The sequence below is a fragment of the Nyctereutes procyonoides genome, unplaced genomic scaffold (assembly GCF_905146905.1).
Source record: "Nyctereutes procyonoides isolate TBG_1078 unplaced genomic scaffold, NYPRO_anot_genome, whole genome shotgun sequence".
Taxonomy (NCBI): Eukaryota; Metazoa; Chordata; class Mammalia; order Carnivora; family Canidae; genus Nyctereutes; species Nyctereutes procyonoides.
The window spans coordinates 72,457,145-72,484,138 of NW_026575126.1; the positions used below are offsets into that span (position 1 = coordinate 72,457,145).

General features: G+C 39.1%; 1 protein-coding gene across 11 annotated transcripts in view; it reads left to right on the forward strand.

Annotated features, from left to right (window-relative positions):
- GTF2I (general transcription factor IIi) overlaps positions 1 to 26,994 on the forward strand; it is a 113,076-nt gene that overhangs the window by 9,707 nt on the left and 76,375 nt on the right. For all 11 annotated transcript variants that reach the window (XM_055339430.1, XM_055339432.1, XM_055339436.1 and 8 more), the window contains exons 2-6: positions 18,350 to 18,453; positions 20,237 to 20,375; positions 23,447 to 23,581; positions 24,647 to 24,830; positions 25,004 to 25,032. In XM_055339430.1, coding sequence (XP_055195405.1) covers positions 18,355 to 18,453; positions 20,237 to 20,375; positions 23,447 to 23,581; positions 24,647 to 24,830; positions 25,004 to 25,032 — 586 coding nt within the window. In that variant the 5' untranslated portion in view covers positions 18,350 to 18,354. The remainder of the gene's footprint in view (positions 1 to 18,349; positions 18,454 to 20,236; positions 20,376 to 23,446; positions 23,582 to 24,646; positions 24,831 to 25,003; positions 25,033 to 26,994) is intronic.

Here is a 26,994-nt window from a genome sequence, read left to right on the forward strand (position 1 = left end):
ACTACAACCTGGAAATCTGGGATCATATCCTAAGCCAAAGGCAGACGCTCAACCGCGTAGCCACCCAGGCATCCTGAGATTTTATTTATTTATTCATGAGACACAGAGAGAGGCAGAGACACAGGCAGTGGGAGACGCAGGCTGTTTATTCATGAGAGACACAGAGAGAAGCAGAGACATAGGTAGAGGGAGAAGCAGGCTCCATGCAGGGAGCCAGATGCGGGACTTGATCCCGGGACTCCAGGATCATGCCCTGGGCCGGAGGCAGGTGCTCAACTGCTGAGCCACCCAGGCATCCCTCAAATAAAATCTAAAAAAAAAAAAAGTATTTCAATGGAATTTTAAATGGTTAATTTACTGAATGTTTATGTGAAACACTGGCAGGGACTTAACTTAGATTTTGATAACTTTGTGAGCTAAGTATGGATATTATTGTCATTTTCCAGAGTAGTAAGTTTCGGGTTTGAGATTTCCAAGGTCAGTCATATCTAATACTTGAGATAGAATTTGAATTCAGAACTTTGGTCTGATTGCAGAATTGGCATTCATGGTAGCTTTGCTCTGTTGCCTGCCATCTGTGAACAGTGCATTAAGGAAAAATAAAGATGGGACTTTGTAGATCATAGTTACTTGATTTTCATTTCTTCTCCTCATTCATACAAAATTAGAAAAAGAACAAGTAATCCAGCTTTTCCAGTACTAAATAATTTTTAAATTTGTAATAAGGTCAAAGGGATACTTTCTTGGTGTATTGGCAGAGCAAGCTGCTGCTTTTTAAAGATCTGAACTATCAATTTATTTATTTATTTTAAAGCTTTTATTTGTTTATTCATGAGAGACACAGAAAGAGAGGCCGAGACACAGGCAGAGGGAGAAGTAGACTCCTCGCAGGGAGCCCGATGTGGGACTCGATCCTGGACCCTGGATCATGCCCTGTGCCAAAGGCCTACAACACTCAGTCACTGAGCCACCCAGGCATCCCTGGACTATCAATTTATTTATTTATTTATTTATTTATTTATTTAAAAAATTAAAAAAAATTTTTTTGACTATCAATTTAAAAGGATAATTTATACATTTGCATTTTCTTTTAAACTGTAGTGCCAAGAAAAGTTGCCAATCTTCCTGAATAGCTGATAAGGGTTTTGTTTTGTTTTGTTTTTTGTTTGTTTTTCAAGGACATTTGTTTTGGCTACTTGTGAGGCTCAGGACTGAACTTAAGATCCATCAATTGGGCAGACCTTCTTGAGCAAAGGTTCATTTTAGGGATTTCTAATTTTATTTCTTTTTTTAAATTTTAATTTAGTTTTTATTTTTTTTAAGATTTTATTTATTTATTTATGAGAGCCTGACATGGGACTCGATCCCGGGACTCCAGGATCACGCACTGGGCCGAAGGCAGGCGCTAAACCCCTGAGCCACCTGGGGATCCCCAGACTTCTAATTTTATTTCTAAGTATTTGCCATTAGATGTAATTTCTAAAAATTAATGAAAGTTAAGTGAACTAAAATTGGCTCTTTGGCTTTGTCTGATGAAGTTATATATGTTAGATATATGTTCCTATACTAATATAAATTGTGATACTTTAGTGATACTTTATATTCTGTTATGAAGTGTTTGTGAAATGGAACCACTGAATGAAGCACTAACCTAATTTTCTTCCCTTTGGAAAATTAATCCTGTGAATATTGGCTCTTACAAACGTGAATTAAAATATCCGTCTGTGATAACAGGCAAGGAATAATTAAATTCTGGGAGTTACAGGTCCAAGTGTAGTGTCTGGTGAACTGATCTTATCTGAGATGTTATGTCCAATTCCCAAATTCCAAGTTTGGGACAAACTTGAACATTTTGAGGATGGTGTAGTAAAGTGTAATTTACTAATCCCTGTAACAAAGGATGTTACAGGAAAAGCACAGGACATACTGGGGATGCTTAGTTTAGAGATGAGCACGTGGAGGAGCACAATGCATTGAAAGGGCTTTTTTGTAAAAGAAGGCTCTTGATGCGACAGGGACAGATTTTTTTTTTTTTAAGATTTAAGATTTTATTTATTTATTCATAGAGACACACACACACACACACAGAGAGGCAGAGACACAGGCAGAGGGAGAAGCAGGCTCCATCATGCAGGGAACCCGATATGGGACTCGATCCCGGGTCTCCAGAATCACACCCCGGGCTGCAGGCGGCGCTAAACCGCTGGGCCTTTGGGGCTGCCGGACAGGGACAGAGTTGATCCATTAGGACTAATATTAAGCCAGTCCTGTGTTTGCAAGTTGTTCATTTAAAAAGTAGCAAGCTCAGAATGCCTGGCTGGCTTAGTCTTTGGAGCTTGGGACTCTTGATCTCTGGTTGTAAATCGAGCCCCATGTTGGGTGTAGAGATTACTTTTAAAAATAAAATCTTAATGTAGCAAACTCTGTTGGAGGATGTGTGGAAACTTGGGATACCTTAAAGAGAATTGGGCAAGAATACCAGTAACTAGTAACATTTTTTGAGTGCTTTTTATAAAAGCATTTACTGTTCTAAGCACTGCTTACATTAGGATACTTTTAATCTTCACAGCAATCCAGTGTCCCAAAGTAGGGCAAGCAGCGAGACTCAGAGACCATGCTCTTAATTATCACATTATACTAATTTCCAGTTCTGATATTAATGTTCAAAGTATAGGTAATGATAAACTCATAATTTCACTGAACTGTTTATAAACAAGATAGCTACAAGGTTGAAAATTAAGTGAACTTACCTGGGATCAAATTATTGAATACACTTTCTGACATAGGCGTTCTAGCTAGAGATCTGCTATTTGACAGCCTTCATTGTGACTAAGTTCTAGTTTTTGGGGGAAAACATCAGCCAGGAACCTAGGATTCATTGTTGAATTCAGCACAAGTGTCGAGAGTGCTTAATGTGTGCCAGGTGCTGTGTTGGTGCTGGGGTGAGCGCATCTCCCCTGCCACCCTTAGTGAATAGACACACAGTCAGTGGTAAATACTGTCCAAATTTAAAAACCCCCAGTTTACCTTTGATGTGTAGTCTGTAGAGAAGTTTGATAACCTTTGAAGTGTAATATGTCTGGGCATATTGACCTTCAGGGATTTCTAGTTACTTCCTCCTTTAAATGCAAGAAGAGAGAAAAATAGCCCATTCCCAGTTTTATTTAGCTAATAGAGGCAGGACTTAAACACCCATGAAATAAGGCAAAAGTAGAAAAATGGTGATTAGCTTATTAGCACATACGTACTTAGTGGTTTAAAAATTACTTGGGATTCTCTTAAACTGACAAAATAGGTACAAGATCAGCAAACAAAAATTTTCCATATACCCTTCACCCAGAAACCCCATTCAGGTTTTGGCAGATGTCACTTTATAACAAAAGGGTGTATCTGATCCAGGATCACATTTTCACCCAGTTGTCTTGTCCCTCGCTTTACAACAGTTCCTTAGCCTTTGAATTCTGTGCCCTTTACCTTTTCGAAGATTACGCGGTAGTCATTTGACAGAATGTCCTTCAAGTTTGGTTTGTCCAGTGTATTTAGGCAGGAATATCACGGTGTTCTCAGTACATTCTGATGGGTGGGATGTGAGGTCTGTTTGTCCCCTGACTAGTGTTAACTTCTATCACTTGGTGTGTGCCATGCTTTACTTTGTTAATTAGCATTTTGTGTGGCAATACTTTGGGTATAATGAAACTATCTCTTAGAATTGAGGAATTTGTTTTTTTCTTGAGGGTGGGTTTTTTTATTTTTTAGAATGAAGTTTGCGCATGGACCTAAAAATCCTGTTACAGTTGTTATTTAAGTCTCTGAATACTAGTGTTTTTCTGGAATTTAAATATTGTGAATACTGGAATTTGGGAAGCAATAATCAGATTAAATTTTACAGTATACGATGTGGTTTGAGAGAACATCAAAAATTAAGAGCAGTCAGATCTCTGTTAGATTCTACTTTAGAATTCTGCAATCTTGAGCAGTTTACCTTGTTTTTCCAAGTTATGAATTGTTCTCCCGTTAAAAAGAAAAAAAGTTCTGCTTTGTAAAATGTGTCAGGCAGATGCCCCACTTCGGTAATGCCTGGGTGGCTCAGTTGGTTAAGCAGCTACCTTCAGCTCAGGTCATGATCCCAGGGTCCTGGGATCGAGCCCCACATTGGGCTCCCTGCTCTGTGAGGAGCCTGCTTCTCCCTCTCCCTCTGCCTGCTGCTCCCCTGCTTGTTTTCTCTCTCTCTCTGTGGAATAAATAAATAAAATCTTTTAAAAATCCAATCAAATTCATTTCTTTGGTATCCTTCAGAAGACAAATTAATAGGGCCAGCGAATTACCTTAAAAAGGTCTTCTGTGGAAGCTACTAAGTAGACATAATTAGAACAACATAGCATGTTGAAAGAAATTTAAGACCCTTACAAATTCTGTGTTTGCAGTCTGAACTGATTATAGTAAACGTAAACTGATGTTTTAGGGGATGAATGTTTCCTCTCCTGAAAAACAGATTCTTTAGCTTTTACTACTTGTAATTACATGTAGAACATGGAGGTATTTAAATACCATCAATTTCAGAGATAGAAAGATTTAGGGAGCCTAGAAGATTGTCAGAATATAGTATATTTTTTAAAGATTTTATTTATTTATTCATTAGAGACACAGAGAGGCAGAGACACAGGCAGAGGGAGAAGCAGGCTCCCTGCAGGGAGCCCGATGTGGGACTCCATCCCAGGACCTGGGGATCATGACCTGAGCCAAAGGCAGATGCTCAACCACTAAGCCACCCAGGTGCCCCCAGAAGATAGTATTATATGATGACCTAAATTAATTTTAATGGGACTGAATCTTGTTTAGGATAAAATCAGCTAATTGAACTATTTGATTCTTTCCATTTATTTTAGGCACCCTGTTACGACAAAATGTGTAACATCTTAGATGATGAATTTTAACTTTTCTGTTTCTATTCATATTTATCATTTTGAGAAAATTATTTTATAAATTATAATTTATATTTAAAAGCTTGAGGTGCCGTTTTACATTTTCCTTAGAATTAAGTGATACTTGAAATTATTTTATACTTCTCACTGAAGATGTTTCTGTTTATTTATATACTTCAGATGATAATGATGCCTTTTTTGTCATTAATTTTGTCAAAACCTGACACTTAGGGTTTCTTAATAAAATGAGTTGGTAAACTTGAGTTTTACCTCACACATAAATGATAACCAGAGACTAGATCTCATAGAATGGAGACAACTGGAACTAATACTGTAAAACCAAGAAAGGGATCTTAAAATACTGGCCCAGGAAAGGCCATTCATAATACAGGAAAGTCACACTGCATTTTTAAAAGATGTATTTCTTTTTTAAACTTTAAGTTTGTTGTACACCCAACATGGGGCTCGAACTCACAACCCTAAAATTAAGAGTTGCATGATCTCCTACTCAGCCAGTCAGGTGCCCCTCACTGGAATTTTGGGAGTAGAGGTCGGTAACTGAAGAAGTTTGGATGAAAGAGTGTCCTGGTAAAAGTATCCTTTTGTTTATTTTTACCTCTTAAGCCTGTTGAATTATTACAGAATTGAATACCTTTACCTGTCCTAAATACTATGTCTTCCATAGACAATATCCTAGTGATAGATGTTTTAGGAACTTTTGAATATTTTCTTGGTTTTAATCGATCCAGGTATCTGGCTGGGGTTTAGTGGTGTTATGGCTCTTGTACAAAACATTGAGTTAGGAAAGTTAATGATTTCTGCAGTCTTGAAGTTTATTTCACCTTACCTAAGTAACTGTGCAAGGTAGATCTTTTTTTTTTTTAAAGATTTTACTAAAAAAAAATTTTTTTTATTTATTCATGAGAGACAGAGAGAGAGAGAGAGAGAGAGAGGCAGAGACACAGGCAGAGAGAGAAGCAGGCTCCATGCAAGGAGCCCGACGAGGGACTCCATCCCGGGTCTCCAGGGTCACGCCCTTGGCAGAAGGCAGGCGCTAAATTGCTGAGCCACCCGGGCTGCCCAAGGTAGATCTTAATTGCCTAGTATAAGTAAATATAGTGGAGATAACCTTAGCAATCTGTAGAAAATTGTGCAAAGAAAGTTTTTGAGAATAGAATAAAATAATGGGCCTGGTGCTGCTCACAATTTAACTCCTTTTCCTCCTGGTTGAGCAGTGGGTCCTGGGTTTTGGATTTTACTAAAATTTTACTAAGTTAAACTGTTGTTTAAACTCAACTCTGAGGGCTGTTCTTTGCTGTTAAGAGAAGATATGACTCCTGATTTCCTGTCAGCAGCGTTCTGTGACAGAAATTACGTGTTCACATAGATACTTGGCCTGTAACTCATTAATATTTTTTCTTTGAATCAAATCTTTTATTTTCTTCATAGAATGTGACTGATTGATATATAAAGTATTCCTCAATGTCTACTGTAATCTGTGCTTTATGGACAAAAAGGATACTATCGTTTTGCTTTAGTTTGTTTACAGTGGGTGGCAGTTAATTTACTGCATCATAAAGATTGCCTAGTATTACAGCTTTAATCACTGTGTAATTATTTACCTTGGGTTTCTTTTTATTTAACCTGCTTTTCTTTGAATATTATTGTGCATGAAAGAGGTCAGTTGGAATTTGGAGATATGGAGTCTAGTCACTTGTTATAAAATTAACTCTCTTTATGACCTTAGCAAGACAGCTAATCTTTCTGGGTTGGGCTTCTCATTTATAAAACATAATGGAGCAAAGAGGTTGCACTAAAAATATCTTACTTTTTTCCCCCTTGATCTAAGGAAAAATCTTATATGTTGTAAGACTGAAATGGGAAGATGCTTGTTGAAATTAACAATATAAATACCAAAAAGAAATAGGGTAAGAATGTAAAGACAGGATCACTATAATATAGTGCCTTCCTCACTTAGCAGTCTGATCCGAAGCTTAACTTAGAAACAGAAGTACTGAAAATTCAGTAATATTTTAGAGATCATCATAATAAAAAATATTAAGAACCTCAGCGGGTTTTGTTGTTTTTGTTATTTTTAGAGTGATAATGGCATGCATGAAAATGTTCATGAGGTCTCTGACTCGCTCTAAAATATGTTTTGTTATTTTGCTGTTGAGCATTAACAGCAAGGATCAATAAATTAAAAGGAGAAGTATGGTCAAATGAAAATTTATATGGAATTAATTACCGGCTTTTTTTTTTTTTTTAATTACCGGCTTTTTTGAGGTTAGAACAGATCAGAGCAGTAAGAACACAAATAAACCTAATCCTTGAAATGGATCTCCAGCAAGAAACACAAGAAGGTTGTAAAGAATGTCTGGAGTCTGGTTTCAGATAGATCAAAAAAAACATCGCATCCATTAAACAGTAGCTGATGAAGATGAGAGATGGATGAAACAGCAACAGTCCAATGAAGGTCATCTTTGAAACTCATAAAGGAGAATGAAAATCAAATCAGGGGAACACAGGATGAAGTCAGAAAACATTCAGAATGGGCAAATTGAGGATATTGAAAAAATGGGAAAGAAGATATAGCAGACTAAGATTGCTGCTAGTTTTTGTGTGCCAGGCATGCTTTTCTCCTGATAGCAGTGTCCAGCTTTGCTTTCTTTTTAGTAGGCTTCATGCCCAGCATGGGGCTTGAACTCAGAGCCCTGAGATCAGGTGTCCATGCTCTACGAACTGAGCTGGTCAGGCGTGCCCCTGCTTTGCCTTCTGAATAACTGCCTACCTTCCTATTCTATGTAGTTCTAGTTCACTGCCAATCAGAGTGAATTCCAGATAATCTTGTTTTGCCTAGCCACTGCAATTAGACCAGGTTCATGGCACAAACCCCCAGAACTTTTGTGCACCTGGTAGTGGGAAGATAGGATAGTCTGTTGCCTCTGGCATCACAGTACAGGTGTGTGGTAAGCTTAAAGATACATGTGGCCGTCATCTCTGTCTTAGGGAAGAAACCCATCTGCTCAAGAAGTAAAGACTATCAGAGTAGAGAGAACTCTAATGACATGTCTTGTGTTTCTGGATCTAGCTGTATGTGGAGCCAGTGCAAACTTTAAACTAAATAATTAAGACAGTAAAATCCCTTTCTTGGGGTGGTTTGAAATAGGAATTTATAACCTTACAATCTAAGATACTTAGTTCTGGTTGGGCACCTGGGTGGCTTAGTGATTGAGCGTCTGCCTTTGGCTCAGGGCATGATCCAGGGCTCCTGGGAATGAGTCCCACATCTGGCTCCCTGCAGGGAGCCTGCTTCTCCCTCTGCCTGTGTCTCTCATGAATAAGTAAAATAAAATTTTAAAAAAAGATAGTTCTGGCAAATTCATAAATTATTCTTCAGAATAAAGAGTATTATAAGATATGGGCAGTCTGGGTGGCTCGGCGGTTTAGCACCGCCTTCAGCTCAGGGTGTGATCCTGGAGACCCGGGATCGAGTCCCATGTCAGGCTCCCTGCATGGAGCCTGCTTCTTCTGCTTGTGTCTCTGCCTCTTTCTCTCTTTCTCTCTGTGTCTCTCATGAATAGGTAAAACCTTTAAAAAAAAAAAAAAAAAGGAAAAAGGAAGTGGGAACTCAGGTAATAGAAGTGAAAATCACTTTTGTCCTGAAGGTGTCTACCAGTTGTACCACCTCACAGGATGAGAGACTCACAAATTGAAGCCCAAAGGCTCCACAAAAGTCAGGGGTCAAATAGGAGACACCTCCCCCCCAGTAAGATGAGACCCCAAATTGGATGAGGGTGATTGATAAGTAAGCCAGCCTGCATCCCTGTTTGTGGTCTGGGTTAACATCTGGGTGGCCCAAGCAGCCTGAAACCTTGAACTTGATTTATGGTAAACCCAGGCAGGTAGTGTTCCCAGACACCCGGAGGAACCTACCTTATCCTAGGCTTCACATTTGAATTGATTTATTTTATTTTTTTGTAAGATTCCATTTATTCATGAGAGACATGGAGAGAGAAAGACAGAGACATGGAGATGTCTTTTATTTTTTAAAAAAAGATTTTATTTATTTATTTGAGAAAGCATGAGAGAGAGAGAGAGAGAGCACAGGTAGGGTGAAGGGCAGAGAGAGAGAGAGAGAGAAGCAAGCTCCCTGCTAAGCAGGGAACCTGACATGGGCCTCCATCTGGGACTCCAGGATCATGACCTGAGCCAAAGGCAGATGCTTTAACTGACTGAGCCACCCAGGTACCCTAAAATCTTTTTTTTTTTTTAAATAAATATGTTAGGCCTAAAAATCTCTAGGGAGTAGGAAACTATAAAATGTTACATAATAACAAATAGGAATTTTAGAAGTGAAAATTAATAAAAAACCCGATGGTTGGTTTTAACAGAATAAGCACAGATAAAGAAAGAATTCATGAAATGGAAGGCAAGTCTGAAGAAATAGTTTACTTAAGAGAGGACAAATGAGAAAAATACAGAAGAGGGTATATATAGTCTTAAGGACTAACATAACATTCCATCTGAATCTCAGTAGGGTGGGAGACTAAGAACCAGGATGGAGACAATATATGTGAAGAGACAAGAGCTGAGAATTTGCCCCAACGGAATCTTTAGTCAGGAAGCCCAGGGAAGGACATGCTGAAGAAAAAAAGTACATCTAGATGGATAGTGAAATTATGGAATACCAAAGAAAGAAAACATCATAAAAACAGCAGGGGGCGGGGGGAAGGGGGATTACCTTCAAAGGAGACTCCAGATGACTTTTGAATAGCAGCAGTGGAAGCCAGTTTATAATGAAGTAACCTCACTGTGCTGAAAGAAGCTGTCGACCTAGATTTCTATTCCAGTGAAAATACCTTACAAGAATAAGGACTTTGAGCAAACAAAAACAGTTTGCCATGGGAAGGAAATTTTAAAGGATTAAACTTCAGGCAGAAGGAAAGTATTGAGATGCAAAAAAGAATAAACAAAGACTTGTCTTAAGTATGTGGCTAAAAAAAAATGAAAACTTGGGTAAAGCAAAAGGAAAATACTGCATTTGAAAAAACAGAATTAAGACATATACAAAAGCTGTGAATAATCAAGGAGTGACTCATAATCAAAATTGAAAGAATGAATTGGGATTGAAACTTATTGATAATTTTGGGGCACCTGGCTGTCTCACTTGGTAGAGCATGTGATTCTCAGTCTCGGGGTTGTGACTTCAAGCTCCATGTTGGGCATGGAGCCTAGTTTTTTTTTTAAAAAGAAATTTATTGACAACTTATGTAAATATGAAGCCATCAGACATCGACTTAGTAATGGGCATAGGATCTGAGTCACCTAAGAAGAAATACAAATAACAAAACTATGAAAAGTGTTTCTTCTGTGAGCAAGGAAATTGATTTACCTTGGTAGTAATGAGATATTCATAGAGATTAGGTCCTAGCTCTTCAAAATGTTTTTTGAGGCCGATGAATTTAGTATGTTTTATTTTATTATTATTTTTTAAAAAATGAACTTTTATTTTTATTTTTTTAAATTTGTTTATTCATAGAGACACAAAGAGAGAGAGGCAGAGACACAGGCAGAGGGAGAAGCAGGCCCCATGCAGAGAGCCTGACCTGGGACTCATCCCAGGTCTCCAGGATCACGCCCTGGGCTGCAGGCGGCGCTAAAACCGCTGCGCCACCAGGGCTACCCCAAAAATGAACTTTTAAAAAGTAATCTCTGCACTCAACATGAAGCTTAAACTCATGACCCTGAGATCAGGAGTCATATGCTGCTGTACTGATGGAGCTAGCCAGGCACCTCAAATTTAGTGTGTGTGTGTGTGTGTGTGTGTGTGTGTGTGTGTGTGTGTGTTTTAAGAGTATTTATTCATGAGAAATATATATAGAGAGGCAGAGGCAGAGACAGAGGTAGAGGGAGAAGCAGTCTCCTCGCAGGGAGCCTGATGCGGGACTCCATCTGGGATTCTGGGATCATGCCCTGAGATAAAGACAGATGCTCAATTGCTGAGCCACCCAGGCATCCCAAATTTAGTATATTTTAAGCAATTATGGGAACAATAAAAATTTTGGCATTAGGTATCAAGAGCTATAAAGATATTCATGCTACTTATTGGAGAGCCTGGGTGGCTCAGTCAGTTGGGTGTCAGACTCTTGATCTTGGCCTAGGTCATGATCTCAGAGTCAGGGGATGGAGCCCCACATCAGGCTTTGTGCTTAGGGGGGTGCTGGTTGAGACACCCTTTCCCTCCCTCTGCCTGTTTCCTTCCCCCCACTTGTGCTCTCTCTCTCTCTCTTTTTATGATTTTATTTATTCATGAGACACACACACACACACACAGAGAGAGAGAGAGAGAGAGAGAGAGAGAGAGAGAGAGGCAGAGACCCAGGCGGAGGGAGAAGGAGGCCCCTTGCAGGGAGCCCTACATGGGACTCAAGGATCCTGGAGACCCAGGATCACACCCTGGGCTGAAGGCGGCGCTAAATCGCTGAGCCACCCAGGCTGCCCTCTCTCTCTGTTTTTAAAGATTTACTTATTTATTCATGAGAGACACAAAGAAGGAGAGACAGAGACATAAGCAGAAGGAGAAGAGAAGCAAGTTCCTCGCAGGGAGCCCGATGTGGGACTCAATCCCAGATCCTGGGATCATGCCCTGAGTTGAAGGCAGATGCTCAGCTGCTAAGCCACCCAGGCATCCCCCCCCCCCCTTTCAAATAAATAAACCTTTTACTTTTTTTTTTTAATTTTTATTTATTTATGATAGTCACAGAGAGAGAGAGAGGCAGAGACACAGGCAGAGGGAGAAGCAGGCTCCATGCACCGGGAGCCCGACGTGGGATTCGATCCCGGGTCTCCAGGATCGTGCCCTGGGCCAAAGGCAGGCGCCAAACTACTGCGCCACCCAGGGATCCCTAAATAAACCTTTTATTTATTTTTTTTTAATTTTTTTTAATTTTTTTTATTTATTTATGACAGTCACAGAGAGAGAGAGAGAGGCAGAGACACAGGCAGAGGGAGAAGCAGGCTCCATGCACCGGGAGCCCGACGTGGGACTCGATCCCGGGTCTCCAGGATCGCGCCCTGGGCCAAAGACCGGCGCTAAACCACTGCGCCACCCAGGGATCCCTAAATAAACCTTTTAAAATCAAGTGTTTATACTACTTATCTATTTCAGTATTAAGAATTTTAAAATATGGAAATAACGGCAAAAGGTATATTTATGAAAATGTTCAGAGAAATTGTATGACTCCATTTTGATGGGCTATTATGTAGCTGTATAAATAATAATTTGTCCTGTTAAAATATGGAATGTGGCTGCAAGTACACAGTGCTTGTTGATCATTGAGGCAAGTTCACTGCACTGATAGTGGGTTATCCTCTTTGGAATTTTACTAATTTATCTTGAGAATCTGTGTCTTGGATGTCTCATACATTTTAACTGTAGCATATCATAAAACTGTACTTGAGTGTTCTACTCAGGAAACCTACTTTGCTACTCTGTTCTGTGGGGATACTCTTTTTTTTTTATTTTTTTATTTTTTCCTGTGGGGATACTCTTAACATCAATAGTCAATCCTTGGGGGATGCCTGGGTGGCTCAGCTGTTGAGCATCTGTCTTTGACTCAGGGCGTGATCCTGGAGTCCCTGGATCAGGTCCCTAATCGGGCTTCTTGCAGGGAGCCTGCTTCTCCTTCTGCCTGTGTCTCTGCCTCTCTCTGTGTGTCTCTCATGAATAAATAAATAAAATCTTAAAAAAAAAAATCAATCCTTGGTAGGTTGGCAGTGAAGAATGCCCAGATGGCATTGTAGTGGACCTTTGTATCCTGGTTTATGTTCCCATGAATGATCTTTTTCCTTGGTTAATTCTTGTTACAGCCACCCCCACCACACTGGCTCAAGGAGTCATGAGAATTACTTCTCATGACTAAGTTTATTTTTTTTTAATTTTTTTTCATGAATAAGTTTAAATGAATTTCCTTAACATAGTGTAACCTCTGTAGCCGTATAGTTTTTGTGATGAAGAAAATGTTCTTTGATCTTAAATATAGTAACCACCAGCTATATGTGGATATGGAACACTTGGAAGGTGACTAGTAATGCTAAAAGTTTAAATTTAAATAAAATAGTTAGGGCAGCCCTGGTGGCTTAGCAGTTTAGCGCCGCTGTCAGCTTTGGGTGTGATCCTGGAGACCCGGGATCGAGTCCCACGTCAGGTTCCCTGCATGGAGCCTGCTTCTTCCTCTGCCTGTGTCTTTGCCTCTCTTTCTGTGTCTCTCATGAATAAATAAATAAAATCTTTAAAAAAATAAAAAAATAAAATAGTTACATTCACTGCCATATTGGATAGTACATCTCTAATGGGATTTCCACCAGGTTGTTCCTTGACTGACTTGGATGACTGCCTTATAAAGAGATGACCTGAGCTCTTTGTAAGGTCTCCTTTCCCAAGACAGCATCAGAGATACACAGTGGGGAGCAAGGACTTTCTGTTACAAATCCCGAAATCAGAAGTCGTTCTCTTGTTTAACATGGGTTCACTCAGCAAATTGTCTCAGGTCAATTTTTCCTCCTTTTCCATATATAAAAGATTAAAAAGGATCCACTATTTTCTTTTGTATTTACTTATGGAGTTATGATCATTTTGTTCATTCTCCTTTTTGTTCCAAAGAATATGAGTACAGAGCTAACTCCCATTTTAGTTGCTTTCAGTGGCAATTTTTTTGTTGTTCATTTCTAGTGACACACACACACAGACACACAAACACACACGTGCGCACACACACACACAGTTTAAAATAATCCAGGAGTTCTTTTTTTCTAAGCTCTGTGAATATACTTCTTTTGTGCTTTTGTACTCTTATTCTTTCTCCCTCATAGGGTTGTTGTGACTCTGAAATAGATCATCAATAAAGCATGATGGGTATAGTGAATAGATCTTTAATTCTTTTTTCTTTTTTTTGTCTAATTCCTGTTTAAAATGAGGGGGCTCATAAAAGGTCAGAGGTGAGGGCAGCCTGGGTGTCTCAGCGGTTTAGCGCCGCCTTCCGCCCAGGGCCTGATCCTGGAGACCCAGGATCGAGTACCATGTCAGGCCCCCTGCATGGAGCCTGCTTCTCCCTCTGCCTGTGTCTCTGCCTCTCTCTCTCTCTCTCTCTCTCGAATAAATAAATAAAATTTAAAAAAAAAAGGTCAGAGGTGAAATGAGATTTCTAAGGAAGTGGTTGATTTAGTGTCTTTACTCACAGGAGGTCCCAGAGCTGCTTAGTGGTCTGGCGGCCTCCAGCCTCATCTGCCAGTGCCTGTCATGACTCATGTGCCATAAGCTTGTGTCAGCAGCCTGGGCTGGTGTGTGTCCCTGGTGTCCGTTGTCACTGCCACTGTGTGATGGCAGTTCTTTCCTGGGAAAGAGAAGGGTAGCAGTCACCAGGTGAGGGGTGCAGGGAGAGTGGTCCTTGAATAGTCTTGACTCAAGATGATCTAGAGAAATGACCCGACCTATCCGGATGGGCAAAGAATAGTCCTGAGAATTTCTGTTGTGATGCAATGAATACTTTTCTTTAGCCAGAAAGCCCCAAACAAAATGCATCCTTCCCCATCAAACCCTATTGGATTGGTCACCTCCAAGATTCTTTCCATTGATGATTGCTATGCTAGGATGCTTCCAGAGAAGTTCTGATAATGAAATAGGGCCTGTCGTCGCCTGTGGCATCCCTATAGGGCTGTCAGTGTGGTGTCTTTCTCCTATTTCTTAACACTGATTGAGTGTGAATGACCTCATGGCAGATTTCTGGCAGTTGAAGGTGAGAAGTAGAGATTGTAGTGGGCAGAAAATTGTCCCAGTGTTGTGTTCTGGCACGGAATGTGGCTGTAACCTTTGACACATCATTAAATTTGTAAAATGAGAACATGTCTCCCTTTTCACGTCTCCCTTATCTCTTTCTGGAGAATTGAAGGAAAAGTGAGGTTATTTTTTTTTTATTTTTTTAAAGATTTTATTTATTTATTTGAAAGAGAGCACAGCCAGAAGGAGGAGCAGAGGCAGAGGCAGAAGCAGAGGCAGAGGGAGAGGGAGAAGCAGACCACCAACTGAACAGGGATCCCAAAGCAGGGCTAGGTACCAGTTCCCATGACCTGAGCCAAAGGCAGACACTTCAGCGACTGAGCCACCCAGGCACCTGGAAAAGCGAGATTAGCTAAGAAATACTATGAACTTTCAGAAATAATGACAGTATATTCTGATTATGGCAAGATAATATCCCTTTGTTGTCCATTTTGAGCCACATTTCAGTATAAATTTACTTAAACTTATGTATTCAGGAGAAAAGAATGGGACTCAGGCTATTAGGGAAAGTAATTTCTGTGTCTTAAGCATTCTCTTGCTTAATACTGCTTTTCCTGATTCTATCTCTATTCAGGATAGAGATCTTGTTTTGAAAAACAAAATTACTTCTATGTGTTCACAGATTCAGGGATAAGTGTCAGTTGTTTTTGTTATTGTTTTCTGTTGTCAAGTGTTATTTCCTAAGTATGTACACTTTACTTGCTGATGCCCAAATCTAGCCTAGCAGGTAACTTACCTGGTAAGAGATGGTGGAGCAAGAGCACATTTTTTTTTTTAAGATTTTATTTATTTATTCATGAGAGACACAGAGAGACAGAGAGAAAGGCACAGACACAGGCAGAGGGAGAAGCAGGCTCCATTCCATCCATGCAGGGAGCCTGATGCGGGACTCGATCCTGGGTCCCCAGGACCATACCCTGGGCTGAAGACAGCACTAAACCGCTGAGCCACCCGGGCTGCCCCATTTTTTTTTTTTTTTTTTTTAAAGTAAGCTCTAAGCCCAATGTGGGGCTTGAATTTAGGACTCCAAGATCAAGAGTCACACATTCTACTGACTGAGCCAGCCAGGTGCTCCTAGAAAAAGGTTTTTTTAGTGTTAGTGTTCTTTTTGTTTTTTTGAGAGAGCCCAGGCGCTGGGGTGGATATCAGGGGAGGGACAGAGGGAGAGAGAGAGAATCTTAAGCAGGCTCCATGCCCAGCACAGAGCCATCCTAGGGGTTTGATCTCACTACCCTGACATCATGAACTGAGCCAAAAATCAAGAGTCAGACGTTTAACCCACTGAGCCACCCAGGTGCCCCAGTATTAGTATTTTAAAAATATGCTTTTGATTTTGGCTTTTGATTTTTAAAATATGCTTTTGAGTGTCTTTATGTGACATGTTTTTGCTTTTCACTTTTCAATTTTTTTTTTTTTTTAAAGCTCTGTGCCCAGTGTGGGGCTTGACCTCATTATCCTGAGATCAGGGGTTGCATGCTTTACTGACTGAGCCAGCCAGGCACCCCTTCAATTTTAAATTTTTATAAGATAGACATAAAAAAATTTACCATCTTAACGATCCTTGGCATTAAGCACATTCATACTGTTTTGCAACCATCACCACCATTTAGTTCCAGAACTTTTCATCATCCCAAACTAAAATTCTGTGCATATTAACAATAAATCCCCACTACACACTCCTCCCAGTCCCTGGTGACCATCATTCTATACTCTGTGAGTTTGACTATTATATAGATATCTCATATGAGTAGAATCATAATATTTGTCTAGCTTATTTCATTTAGGATAATCTTTTCAAGGTTCATTTATGTTGTAGCATGTCTCAGAACTTTTCTCTTTAAGGCTGAATTATATTCCATTGTATGTATGTATCCCATTTTGTGCTTCCATTGAGCTGACAGTGGACATCTGGGTTGTTTCCACCTCTTGGCTATTGTAACGCTTCTGTGAACATGGGTATAGATGTATCTGAGTGCCTGCTTTCGTTTCTTTTGGGTATATACCCAGAAGTGGAATTGCTGTGTCACGGTAATTCTGTTGAATTTTTAAGGAACCGGCAAATTGTTTTCCACCATGCATGCATCATCTTCTATTCCTAACAGCCGTATACAAAGGTTCTAATTTCTCCTATTTAGTATTTATGTGTTGCATTTTATTTTTATTTTATTTTATTTTTATTTATTTATTAAAAAAATTATTTTTTATTTTTTTTTATTTTTTATTTATTTATGATAGGCACACAGTGAGAGAGAGAGAGAGGCAAAGACACAGGCAGAGGGAGAAGCAGGCTCCATGCACCGGGAGCCCGACGCGGGATTCGATCCTGGGTCTCCAGGATCGCGCCCTGGGCCAAAAGCAGGCGCCAAACCAATGCGCCACCCAGGGATCCCCAAAAATTTTTTTTGACAAACTCTTATGTCAAGGGCTTTCTTTTTTTTTTTTTTATTAAAGATTTTATTTATTTATTTATGAGAGAGAGAGAGAGAGAGACACGGACACAGGCAGAGGGAGTAGCAGGCTCCATGCAGGTAGCCCGAGGTGGGACTCTATCTCAGATCCCAGGATCATGTCCTGAGCCAAAGGCAGATGCTCTACTGTTGAGCCACCCAGGCGTCTCTATGTGTTGCATTTTTATAGTATTGGAGATTCAGCTGAAGTTCCTTACTGATAGCCAAGTATCAGAAAATGTTTTCTAAAGAGAGTAATAGTGCTGTATTATAAGGTAATCTTAGATGTTATTTGTCCTGCCACCTATTTTCTTCTTAGTAAGAACAAAGAAATTCTCTTCATCCAGCATCCTTCTGCCTTACCCACTGCACATGTGCCTGGGAGGGAGGGGGAGCGTTGCACCTATGTCCTATGTTGAACTGTGATAAACTATCACTGGATGGTTGAATGCCTCACCTGTGACTCTCACTTGGGGCAATTTTTGTTTGTTTTGAATTTATTTGAGAGACAGAGAGCATGAGCCGAAGGAGAGGGAGAAGCAGGCTCCCTGCCGAGCAGGGAGTCCAACTAGGGACTCAGTCTCAGCACCCGGGGATCATGACCTGAGCTGAAGGTAGACGGTTAACTGACTGAGCCACGCAGGCACCCCTCTATTGGGAGAAATTTTATTTTATTTTATTTTATTTTATTTTTATTTATTTATGATAGTCACAGAGAGAGAGAGAGAGAGAGAGAGGCAGAGACACAGGCAGAGGGAGAAGCAGGCTCCATGCACCGGGAGCCCGACGTGGGATTCGATCCCGGGTCTCCAGGATCGCGCCCTGGGCCAAAGGCAGGCGCCAAACCGCTGCGCCACCCAGGGATCCCTATTGGGAGAAATTTTAACTGGTTGTTGATGACATCTGAGTTTATTTTGGAGACTATACTGGCCTAATTTTGTAGAAATTAGCTGGCAAGTTAGAGGACTGATTTTTCTATCCTAGAGGATGGGAGTTTTTGACAAATTGGTCAGTTCCTGAGCTGCTTTTCTCTTAGGCAAGAAAACTCAATTAGGCAGTCTGTGGAGGACTCTCATAGCTCTGAATGTCTGTTTGGAAGGACATTGTGAATTTCTGCCACTCACTTTCTATTTCTTTCCTAGGGATCATGGCCCAAGTAGCAATGTCTACCCTGCCCGTTGAAGATGAGGAGTCCTCAGAGAGCAGGATGGTGGTGACATTCCTCATGTCTGCTCTGGAGTCCATGGTGAGATGGCTTTATAGTTCTAGAAAATGTCTGTAGTCGAATAGTCTTGAGCTCATAGGTGAGATTGATTTTTTTTTTTTTTGTAAACTTGCATGTTTTTTGGTTTTAGAAGAAGAGTACTTTTGCTTGAAAAATAGTTAATATAAGCCTTTCAAATGATTTTATTACCATGTTTTAGAATGTTCTTAACTTACCTGTTTAACTTTTTACATTTAATTTCAGTTGTTTACCTACCAGTGTCTTAGGCAGTTTCTTGTTTTGCAAACAGTAGCTTTGAATTTATGTTTAACAATAGATTTCTTTCATATAATCTTGGGCAATACATGAATCTTGCTTTGTTGTTTCATAAATACTGCCTTTGGTGAGACGGATGTCCACCTAAGTGTGGATAAAATAGGCACCCTCACACCCTCACACACTTCCTTTCAGGTGAGCAGCTACTATATATCTCATGTAAATAAAATGTTAACAAAATGATAGGGCAGCATTATTCTTCATGCTGGGAACAATTGTTGGCTTACCTCTAGGTCAGAAGTTCTATGCTGTGGCTTTATTATATTTCAAAAGATTTGTGATCATCTCAGTTGGCATAAAATTATTTATTCAAAATGTTTTAGATCAATATCATGCAAATAATTTCTATTTATGATGGTTATTGTGTAAATAAAAACCAAATAGAGGAAAGCTGTAGTTTGCAACAAATGACAGAGAACATAGTGTGTTTGGCCAAAAAAAAAAAAAAAAAAAAAAGCAAAAGAAAATCCCCAAATTCAAGTCTTTATAGTATGTCAAGTTAAAATTCTAGATGAGTAAAAGAAAATAATATATTAGGACAAATTTAAAAACCAGAAGAAAAATATATAATCCTATTTAATTCCAGAAACATCTTTTCTAATGCCTAAAATAAGTGAGATATTTTTATGGATCAATAGGAAAAAACACTATTAACATAGTAGAAAAGTAGGCAAATAGTATGTTAATTTACAGAGAAATATCTAAGGTACAGTACTCTTTAATACCAACCATTCACTGGATTATTACTATTTTTAAAGATTTTATTATTTTTTTAAAGATTTTATTTATTCATGAGGGACACAGAAAGAGAGGCAGAGACACAGGCAGAGGGAGAAGCAGGCTGCATGCAAGGAGCCCAATGTGGGACTCAATTCTGGATCCTGGGATCACGCCCTGAGCCGAAGACAGATGCTCAACTGCTGAGCCACCCAGGCGTCCCAACATAGTGGATGTTGTGATGTGGCTTCAGACTTCCCTTTTGACTAATGGCAATAATCCTCCCAGCTGCTGCGAGTATTTGAGGCTCCCTTGCCCAAGGTCTCCCCTTTCTATGGGAGGACCATCCCAGCTCCAGAGCTCTCCAGATGCAGTTGCACCAGTGATCGACTCCCCCTCTGCTGAAACCTGCATCTGTCACATCTGGGTGTTGCTATTGAGAGAGTACTCTCCACAAAGCCTGGGTAGAAATCTGAGTCTGCTTCATGGGAATTTGACCTATCACAGGTTACAAGGGATTTCTGCCTTTTTTTCTTATAAATTCTCTTTTCCTGTTTAAAATTGGGGTTAGAAACTATCTAGAAAGAGAGATACCTATAAAAAACGGTGACTCTCTTTTTATATGATGATCTAAGGCCAGAAACTAGGAACTTCATCTAATTCCAGTTACTGTAATAAGACAATTGAAGTGATAAGATTTTTTTATCCATCCAGCAGAAATAGTACTTTCAGACATCTGTATATAACATAAGGTTTGTTATTTGTATTTTAGTGTAAAGAACTGGCCAAGTCCAAGGCAGAAGTGGCCTGCATTGCAGTGTATGAGACAGATGTGTTTGTTGTTGGAACTGAGAGAGGACGTGCTTTTGTCAACACCAGAAAGGATTTTCAGAAAGATTTTGTAAAATACTGTAAGTATTATATTTTTATCATTTGTATTTCATAAATATTGTGCATAAATATTTGTGGATAACAAATGTCTTATTTCTTTCTTTCTTTTTTTTTTTTTTTTAAAGATTTTATTTATTTATTCATGAGAGGCAGAGACACAGGCAGAGGGAGAAGCAGGCTCCACGCAGGGAGCCCGATGTGGGACTCGATCCCGGGACTCCAGGATCACGCCCTGGGCCGAAGGGAGGCACTCAACCACTGAGCCACCCAGGCGTCCCCAATATCTTACTTTCTAAAGCAGAATGATATTTATACTAAAAAGACTTTCTAAAATGTCTAGAGAGACATTTCAAAATGCTCAGTGTTCCCAACATGATAATATATAAGGGTAAATACTGAAGAGTTTAAGAAAAATGGTAAATGTCTATTCTGTGTTCCTTGCTTGGTGTTACTTTGGATTGGTGGCACATATGAGAGACAAGGTAGAGAAATCTTGAATTGATTAAAGGTTCTTGTTTAAGTAAACAGTTATTTTCTTGATAGGTACTTGCTGTGTTCAAAGCAAGTCTTTGTGCATGAAATTCGCGTAAGCATGATATAAAGTTAAACTGGCCTATTTGATTCCCTCAATAGAATCAACTTGTCAGGATTCTCAGTGTGTTTTGTGGTTATTCAATTGGGAGTTCATCCAGTTGGTGAAAATTTAACTCGATATACAACAAACACAGTAGATAAATTTGCTGTAGGCTGTTACTACCTGTGATCTTACACAGACCGATTTTGTATCCATGTTTAACCTTACACTGCCTGCCAGTGTCATGTTGTCTCAGTGATTAGCCTCTTTTTAAACATGGAAAGAACAAAATGGTGGGGATGTCTACAGGCATATTGTGTACGTGAGTGTGTCTTTAAGTGCCAAACTTAAATTTCCATTAGCAAGTTAGATCCAATTCATGATGGATTGAGCAGATCATGGGTGAATAAAATAGTTTTCATATTAACATTAATTTTTAGTCCTGTTAAAATGCATATCTTCACACTGTATGCCTGCTTCCACCCCCACTATAATCTTTTAAGCTTTATAGTAGTATAATCTAGTTAAATTTTTTTCATTATTTCTGATTGTTTTGAGAATTTTTAAGGCTTTGATCATGTTTGTGTATTTAAGTTTATAGTAATGTTGTTTTGATTATGTGTATATCAGCTGCCATCTGTCCCATGAATACTATAATCCGACTGGCAGCTGTGTTTATATTCCCGTTCCCTATACTGCCTTGCTTATGTGGTTCTCCAGTGGTTAGAACTAAGCATTAGGGGAATTGTCCACCGTTGCAAACTGTAGTCCCTGCCCATTAGTATTCATCCTTTCTTTTTTGTTACCAATAATTCAATGCCTTAGAGAATAATCTTTGGAAGTAATTCTTAAGTATGTAATATTTATTTATATAAGGTATTTTGTACACAAAGGTCAATAGTAGTCTTCTGACACCTAATCAGTAGGTTTATGAGTCAGTTTTACAATTTCTTGGGGAAAATTCTCTTTCCCAAGGTTTGGCAAAGCACTGTCCAGGAGCAATGAGATGATATGAATCACTCATAATTTAAAATATTTGAGTTATGACAATAAGAAGGAGAAACAAGTGAAATTTATTTTAGTAGTTATAGTTTAACCTGATCTATTTAAAACATTATCATTCAGCATCAACATAGAAGTGATTAATGGGATATTTTGCATAGTCTTTTTACTAAGTTTTTAAAATCCAGTATGTATTGGCAATTTTACCACACATCTTTTTTTTTTTTTTTAAGATTTTATTTATTTATTCATGAGAGACACAGAGAGGCAGACACAGGCAGAGGGAGAAGTAGGCTCCATGCAGGGAGCCTGACGCAGGACTCGATCTCGGGTCTCCAAGATCATGTCCTGAGCCAAAGGCAGCACTAAACTGCTCAGCCACCCGGGCTGTCCTTTACCACACGTCTTAATTTGGATTAGTACACATTTCAGGTGCTCAGTAGCCACAGATGTCTAGTGGCTAATTGTTGAACTTCTTGAACCTGGAATTTTTTTTGTGCTGGTGTGATAATTTTATATTTAGGGACGCCTGGGTGGCTCAGTGGTTGAGTGTTTGCCTTTGGCTCAGGGTGTGATCCCGCAGTCCTGGGATCGAGTCCCACATCGGGCTCCCTGTGTGGAGCCTGCTTCTCCCTCTACCTATGTCTCTGCCTCTCTCCCTGTGTCTCTCATGAATAAATAAATAAAATATTAAAGAAAGATAATCTTATATTTAAATTTGGAGTTGATTTAGTTGTCAATAAAAGTATTCATTTAGTGCATTAAGAAAAAGTTTGTAGCTGGTGAATTACTCTAAAGATACCTTTTTATTTTATTTTTTAGATTTTATTTATTTATTCATCAAAGACAGACACAAGCAGAGGGAGGAGAAGCAGTCTCCCTGCGGGCAGCCTGATGCAGGACTTGATCCCGGGAATCACACCCGGAGCCAAAGGCAGACACTCAACCACTGAGCCACCTAGCCATCCCTAAAGATACCTTTTTATTTTTTATTTTTATTTTTTAATGATTTATTTTATTTTTTAATTTTTTTTTAATTTATTTATGATAGTCACAGAGAGAGAGAGAGAGAGAGAGAGAGAGAGAGAGGCAGAGACACAGGCAGAGGGAGAAGCAGGCTCCCCACAGGGAGCCGATTCTGTGATCCGGAATCCAGGATCACAACCTGAGGCGAAGGCAGGCACCCAAATGCTGAGCCACCCAGGCGTCCCTAAAGATACCTTTTTAAAAAAAATATTTGTAGCAGGGCACCTGGGTAGCTCAGTGGTCGGACATCTGCCTTTGGCTTGTGTCATTATCCCGGTGTCCTGGGATCATCATGAGATTTAATTCCATGACCCTGAGATCATGACTTGAGCTGATGACAGGTGCTTAACCAACTGAGCCCCCCAGGTGCTCACTCCTGTTTGTCTTTTTATAACAAATCATAAATACTAGAATATAGAAAAAAGTATTCTTACCAAAGTCTAAATATTAAGATAATGAATATGAGCCTTTTATATCATTATTTTATAGGTGTTGAAGAAGAAGAAAAGGCTGCAGAAATGCATAAGATGAAATCTACAACCCCGGCAAATCGGATGAGTGTAGACGCTGTAGAAATTGAGACACTCAGAAAAACAGTTGAGGACTATTTCTGCTTTTGCTATGGTAAGGTTATACACCTGAATTTTCTAAAAGATATTATAAAATTGAGTTTGGTAAAGGGTGGATTGTGTAACTGGTTTCATAGTCAAACTGCACACTTTTGACAAACGGAGTGAATCAACTTCAAATCAGTGGGTTAACATCAGGAATGACTGTACTTCCCATTTCTAGTTTGAAGGAACCTGGAAACAAACATACCTATTAGATCTATGGGATAGGTGTTTTTGTTTTTAATTTTTTTCTTTTTATGAGCTGTTCAAGGTTTATAGGTAAAGAGGAAAGTAGATTTCCTATGTACCCACTGGCCCAATACTTGCATAGCTCCCTCCCACTACAACTGCCTACCCCCAACCTACATTAACTCAACATAATCACCCAAAGAGAATGGTTTATTTTTGCCCCCTGTGTTGATCTCACCAGTTCCTGAAAAAAACCCACCTTTTGTTAGTCTAAACATGTGGTAAGCAAAGCTCTTCAGAGAAACAGTGGAAGGGAGAAGATACTGGTTACACACTGTGAGGTTGTAGTAAATTTCATCTCTGGGGAATAGGGTTTCTAGCATCTGTGGCTCACTGCCTGATATACAACGACAGGGTGGTAGAGCACACCCAGTTGTGAATATCAGTTTTCTCTATCTAATAAGTTTTCGCTGAGAAGATTGGCCAAAAATTGCCTGATGTTTTATGATGACAATAGGACCTGTCAGGTTTCCATGTTCTAAGCCTGAATTGTATATGAAAAGGTTGTATTAAACCAGGGTGAGGCCATTGTAAAGAAAGACACTAGTGGAAAAAATCAGCCATTGTTCCTTTTGTTTTTGTGTAGGTTTTATATAAATATTTTATGTACTTTTGATTTTGACCTTTTGGATCTGTTTCAGGCTTAGAACTTCTAATGTGGGAATAGGGCCCTCTGCTATTTTGAAGTCATTTTGAAATCGGATATTATAAAACAGCATGAAGGCTATTTGTTAAGCCGTGATCAACTAATGATGGTTTTTTTTTTTTTAATCTCAACATTCAATGATGTTTACCCTCTTTCTACCTCACCCCTCTCTCTCACTCCCAGGGAAAGCTTTAGGCAAATCAACTGTGGTACCTGTTCCATATGAGAAGATGCTACGAGATCAGTCCGCTGTGGTCGTGCAGGGGCTTCCAGAAGGAGTTGCCTTTAAACACCCCGAGAACTATGATCTTGCCACCCTGAAATGGATTTTAGAGAACAAAGCAGGGATTTCATTTATCATTAAGAGGTAAAGTACTTTCCCCCTTGCTTATCAATAGTTTATTATATAACATTGAATATGCAGTTCATTTTAATATGTTTTTAAAATTTTTGTTTACTGTAGAAGTCATTTAAATTTATGCTTGACAATAATTTTATTTTGTATATTCATGTATAGTTTTTCATTTTGTTTTAATGCAGACCTTTCCTAGAGCCAAAGAAGCACCTAGGTAAGTGATTACTTTGTTTACAGATTGTTCCTAAACCTATTGGGCCAAACTGAACATATTTTACTGATTTTTATTTTCTTTGAGACTATGATGTAATACATTTTGGAACTAGGGTGTTCTATATAAACCAATGAAAAGTCACTGAGCTGAAAAACTAGAGACTTGTTTTTTGTTTCTGGCTCTGCTACTCTGTTTACGATGTAGTCAAGGTTTTACCTTGGCAACATATACAATCATACATTGGATCTGCCCTCATTTCCCAGAATTAAGAGGATGACTTAATTACCTAGTGTTCATTGAACAGGCACAGAATTGTTGGGCACAAGATTGAATGAGGAGGAGATATACAACTGTGCATCAAGCATTAAAGCTTCGGAGTGCTGGTAGTTTAATGTGAGACATAAAAAAAAGCCCATAAAGTCACCACAGCAAGAGCATAACGTACACACTGCACAAATGGTTAGAGAAAATTCTGTGGAAGTTCATTGCAGGAAGGATTCATTTACAGCCCAAGAAGGTTTTGAAATTGAAGAAGGCATTAAGATGGGCCCTTGAAAAATGAGAATTTCAATAGGACTTTTCTTTTGGGACACTTAAGCCATTGCGTTTGAAGGGAAAAGTGATTTTTAGGAGACTGATGGCCTTTGGAGGCATGTTTTTTTGAGACTTTTGAAAACAAATGACCATTATCGTTCATAGCCTCTACCAGTATAAGAAAGAAAGGACAGAATAATATATATACACATGCAATGTATTTTATTTTTTGTTAAATAACCTTTGTTTATTTCCTACCACAATGCAAAGATTAATATTTTATATGTTTTATTGAGGTATAGTTAGGATGCCATAAGATTCGCCTATTTTAATTATATAATTCAGTGGGCTTTAGTAAATTGACCGAGTTTACAAAGTTTTACAATCATTGTCACAGTCTAATTTCAGAAAATTTTTATCCTCATCTCTGTTATTTTCTTATTTGCATGAAGGGTATATAAAATACATACACAGTGTGGATCCTTTTGGATTATCTTTTTTCACTCAGCATAATTCAGTTGAGGCTCATCCAGATCATTGGATGTATTGATAGTTATTTCCTTTCTCTTACTGAATGGCGAATATTCCTACATACGAATATACTACTCATTTATCCATTTACCGGTTGATAGGCCTTTAGATGGTTTCCACTGGGCTGTTACGAATCATACTAAGGAATCATACTACCGAGGGCATACTTGAACAAGTTTTTGTGTGGACACACACTTTACTTTCTCTTGGGTTTAGATACCCAGGAATAGAATTGCTGAGTCATAGACTAATTTCACATTTAGCTTTTAAAAAACTGCCAAGTTCCCTTCATGGTGCCTGTACCATTTTATGTTCCTATGGGCATTGTCTGAGGATTCCACTTTCTCCACATTCCTCTTAACACTTGGTATTGTATTTTTGGTTTTAACCATCCTAATGGATGTGAAGTGGTATGCCATTGTGGCTTTGATTTGCATATCCCTAATTACTAAAAATGTTGAGAGTATCTTTTCACGGGATTAGTGGCCAGTGACCATTTATGTATATTCTTTGAAGTAAGGTTTGTTTAGGGCCTTTCCATGTGTTTTAATTGGATTATTTGTAGTTTTATTATTGAGTTGTAAGAGTTCTTTATAGATTTTTGATATGTATATTTTCTCTAGTTTTACAAGTTGTCTTTTGACAGTGTCCTGTGAGGAACAAAAGGTTTTTAAAAACTTTATTTATTTATTTGAAAGAGAGAGAGCATGAGCAGGGGGAGGAGCAGAGGGAGAAGGAGAAGCATGCTTCCTATTGAACAGGTAGCTGGGCGTGGGGCTGGATCCCTGGGTCCTGGGGCCATAAGCTGAGTGGAAGGCAGACACCTAACTGACTGAGCCACCCAGGCACCCGAGAACAAAAGCTTTTAATTTTTACAAAGCCCAATTCATTCTTTTA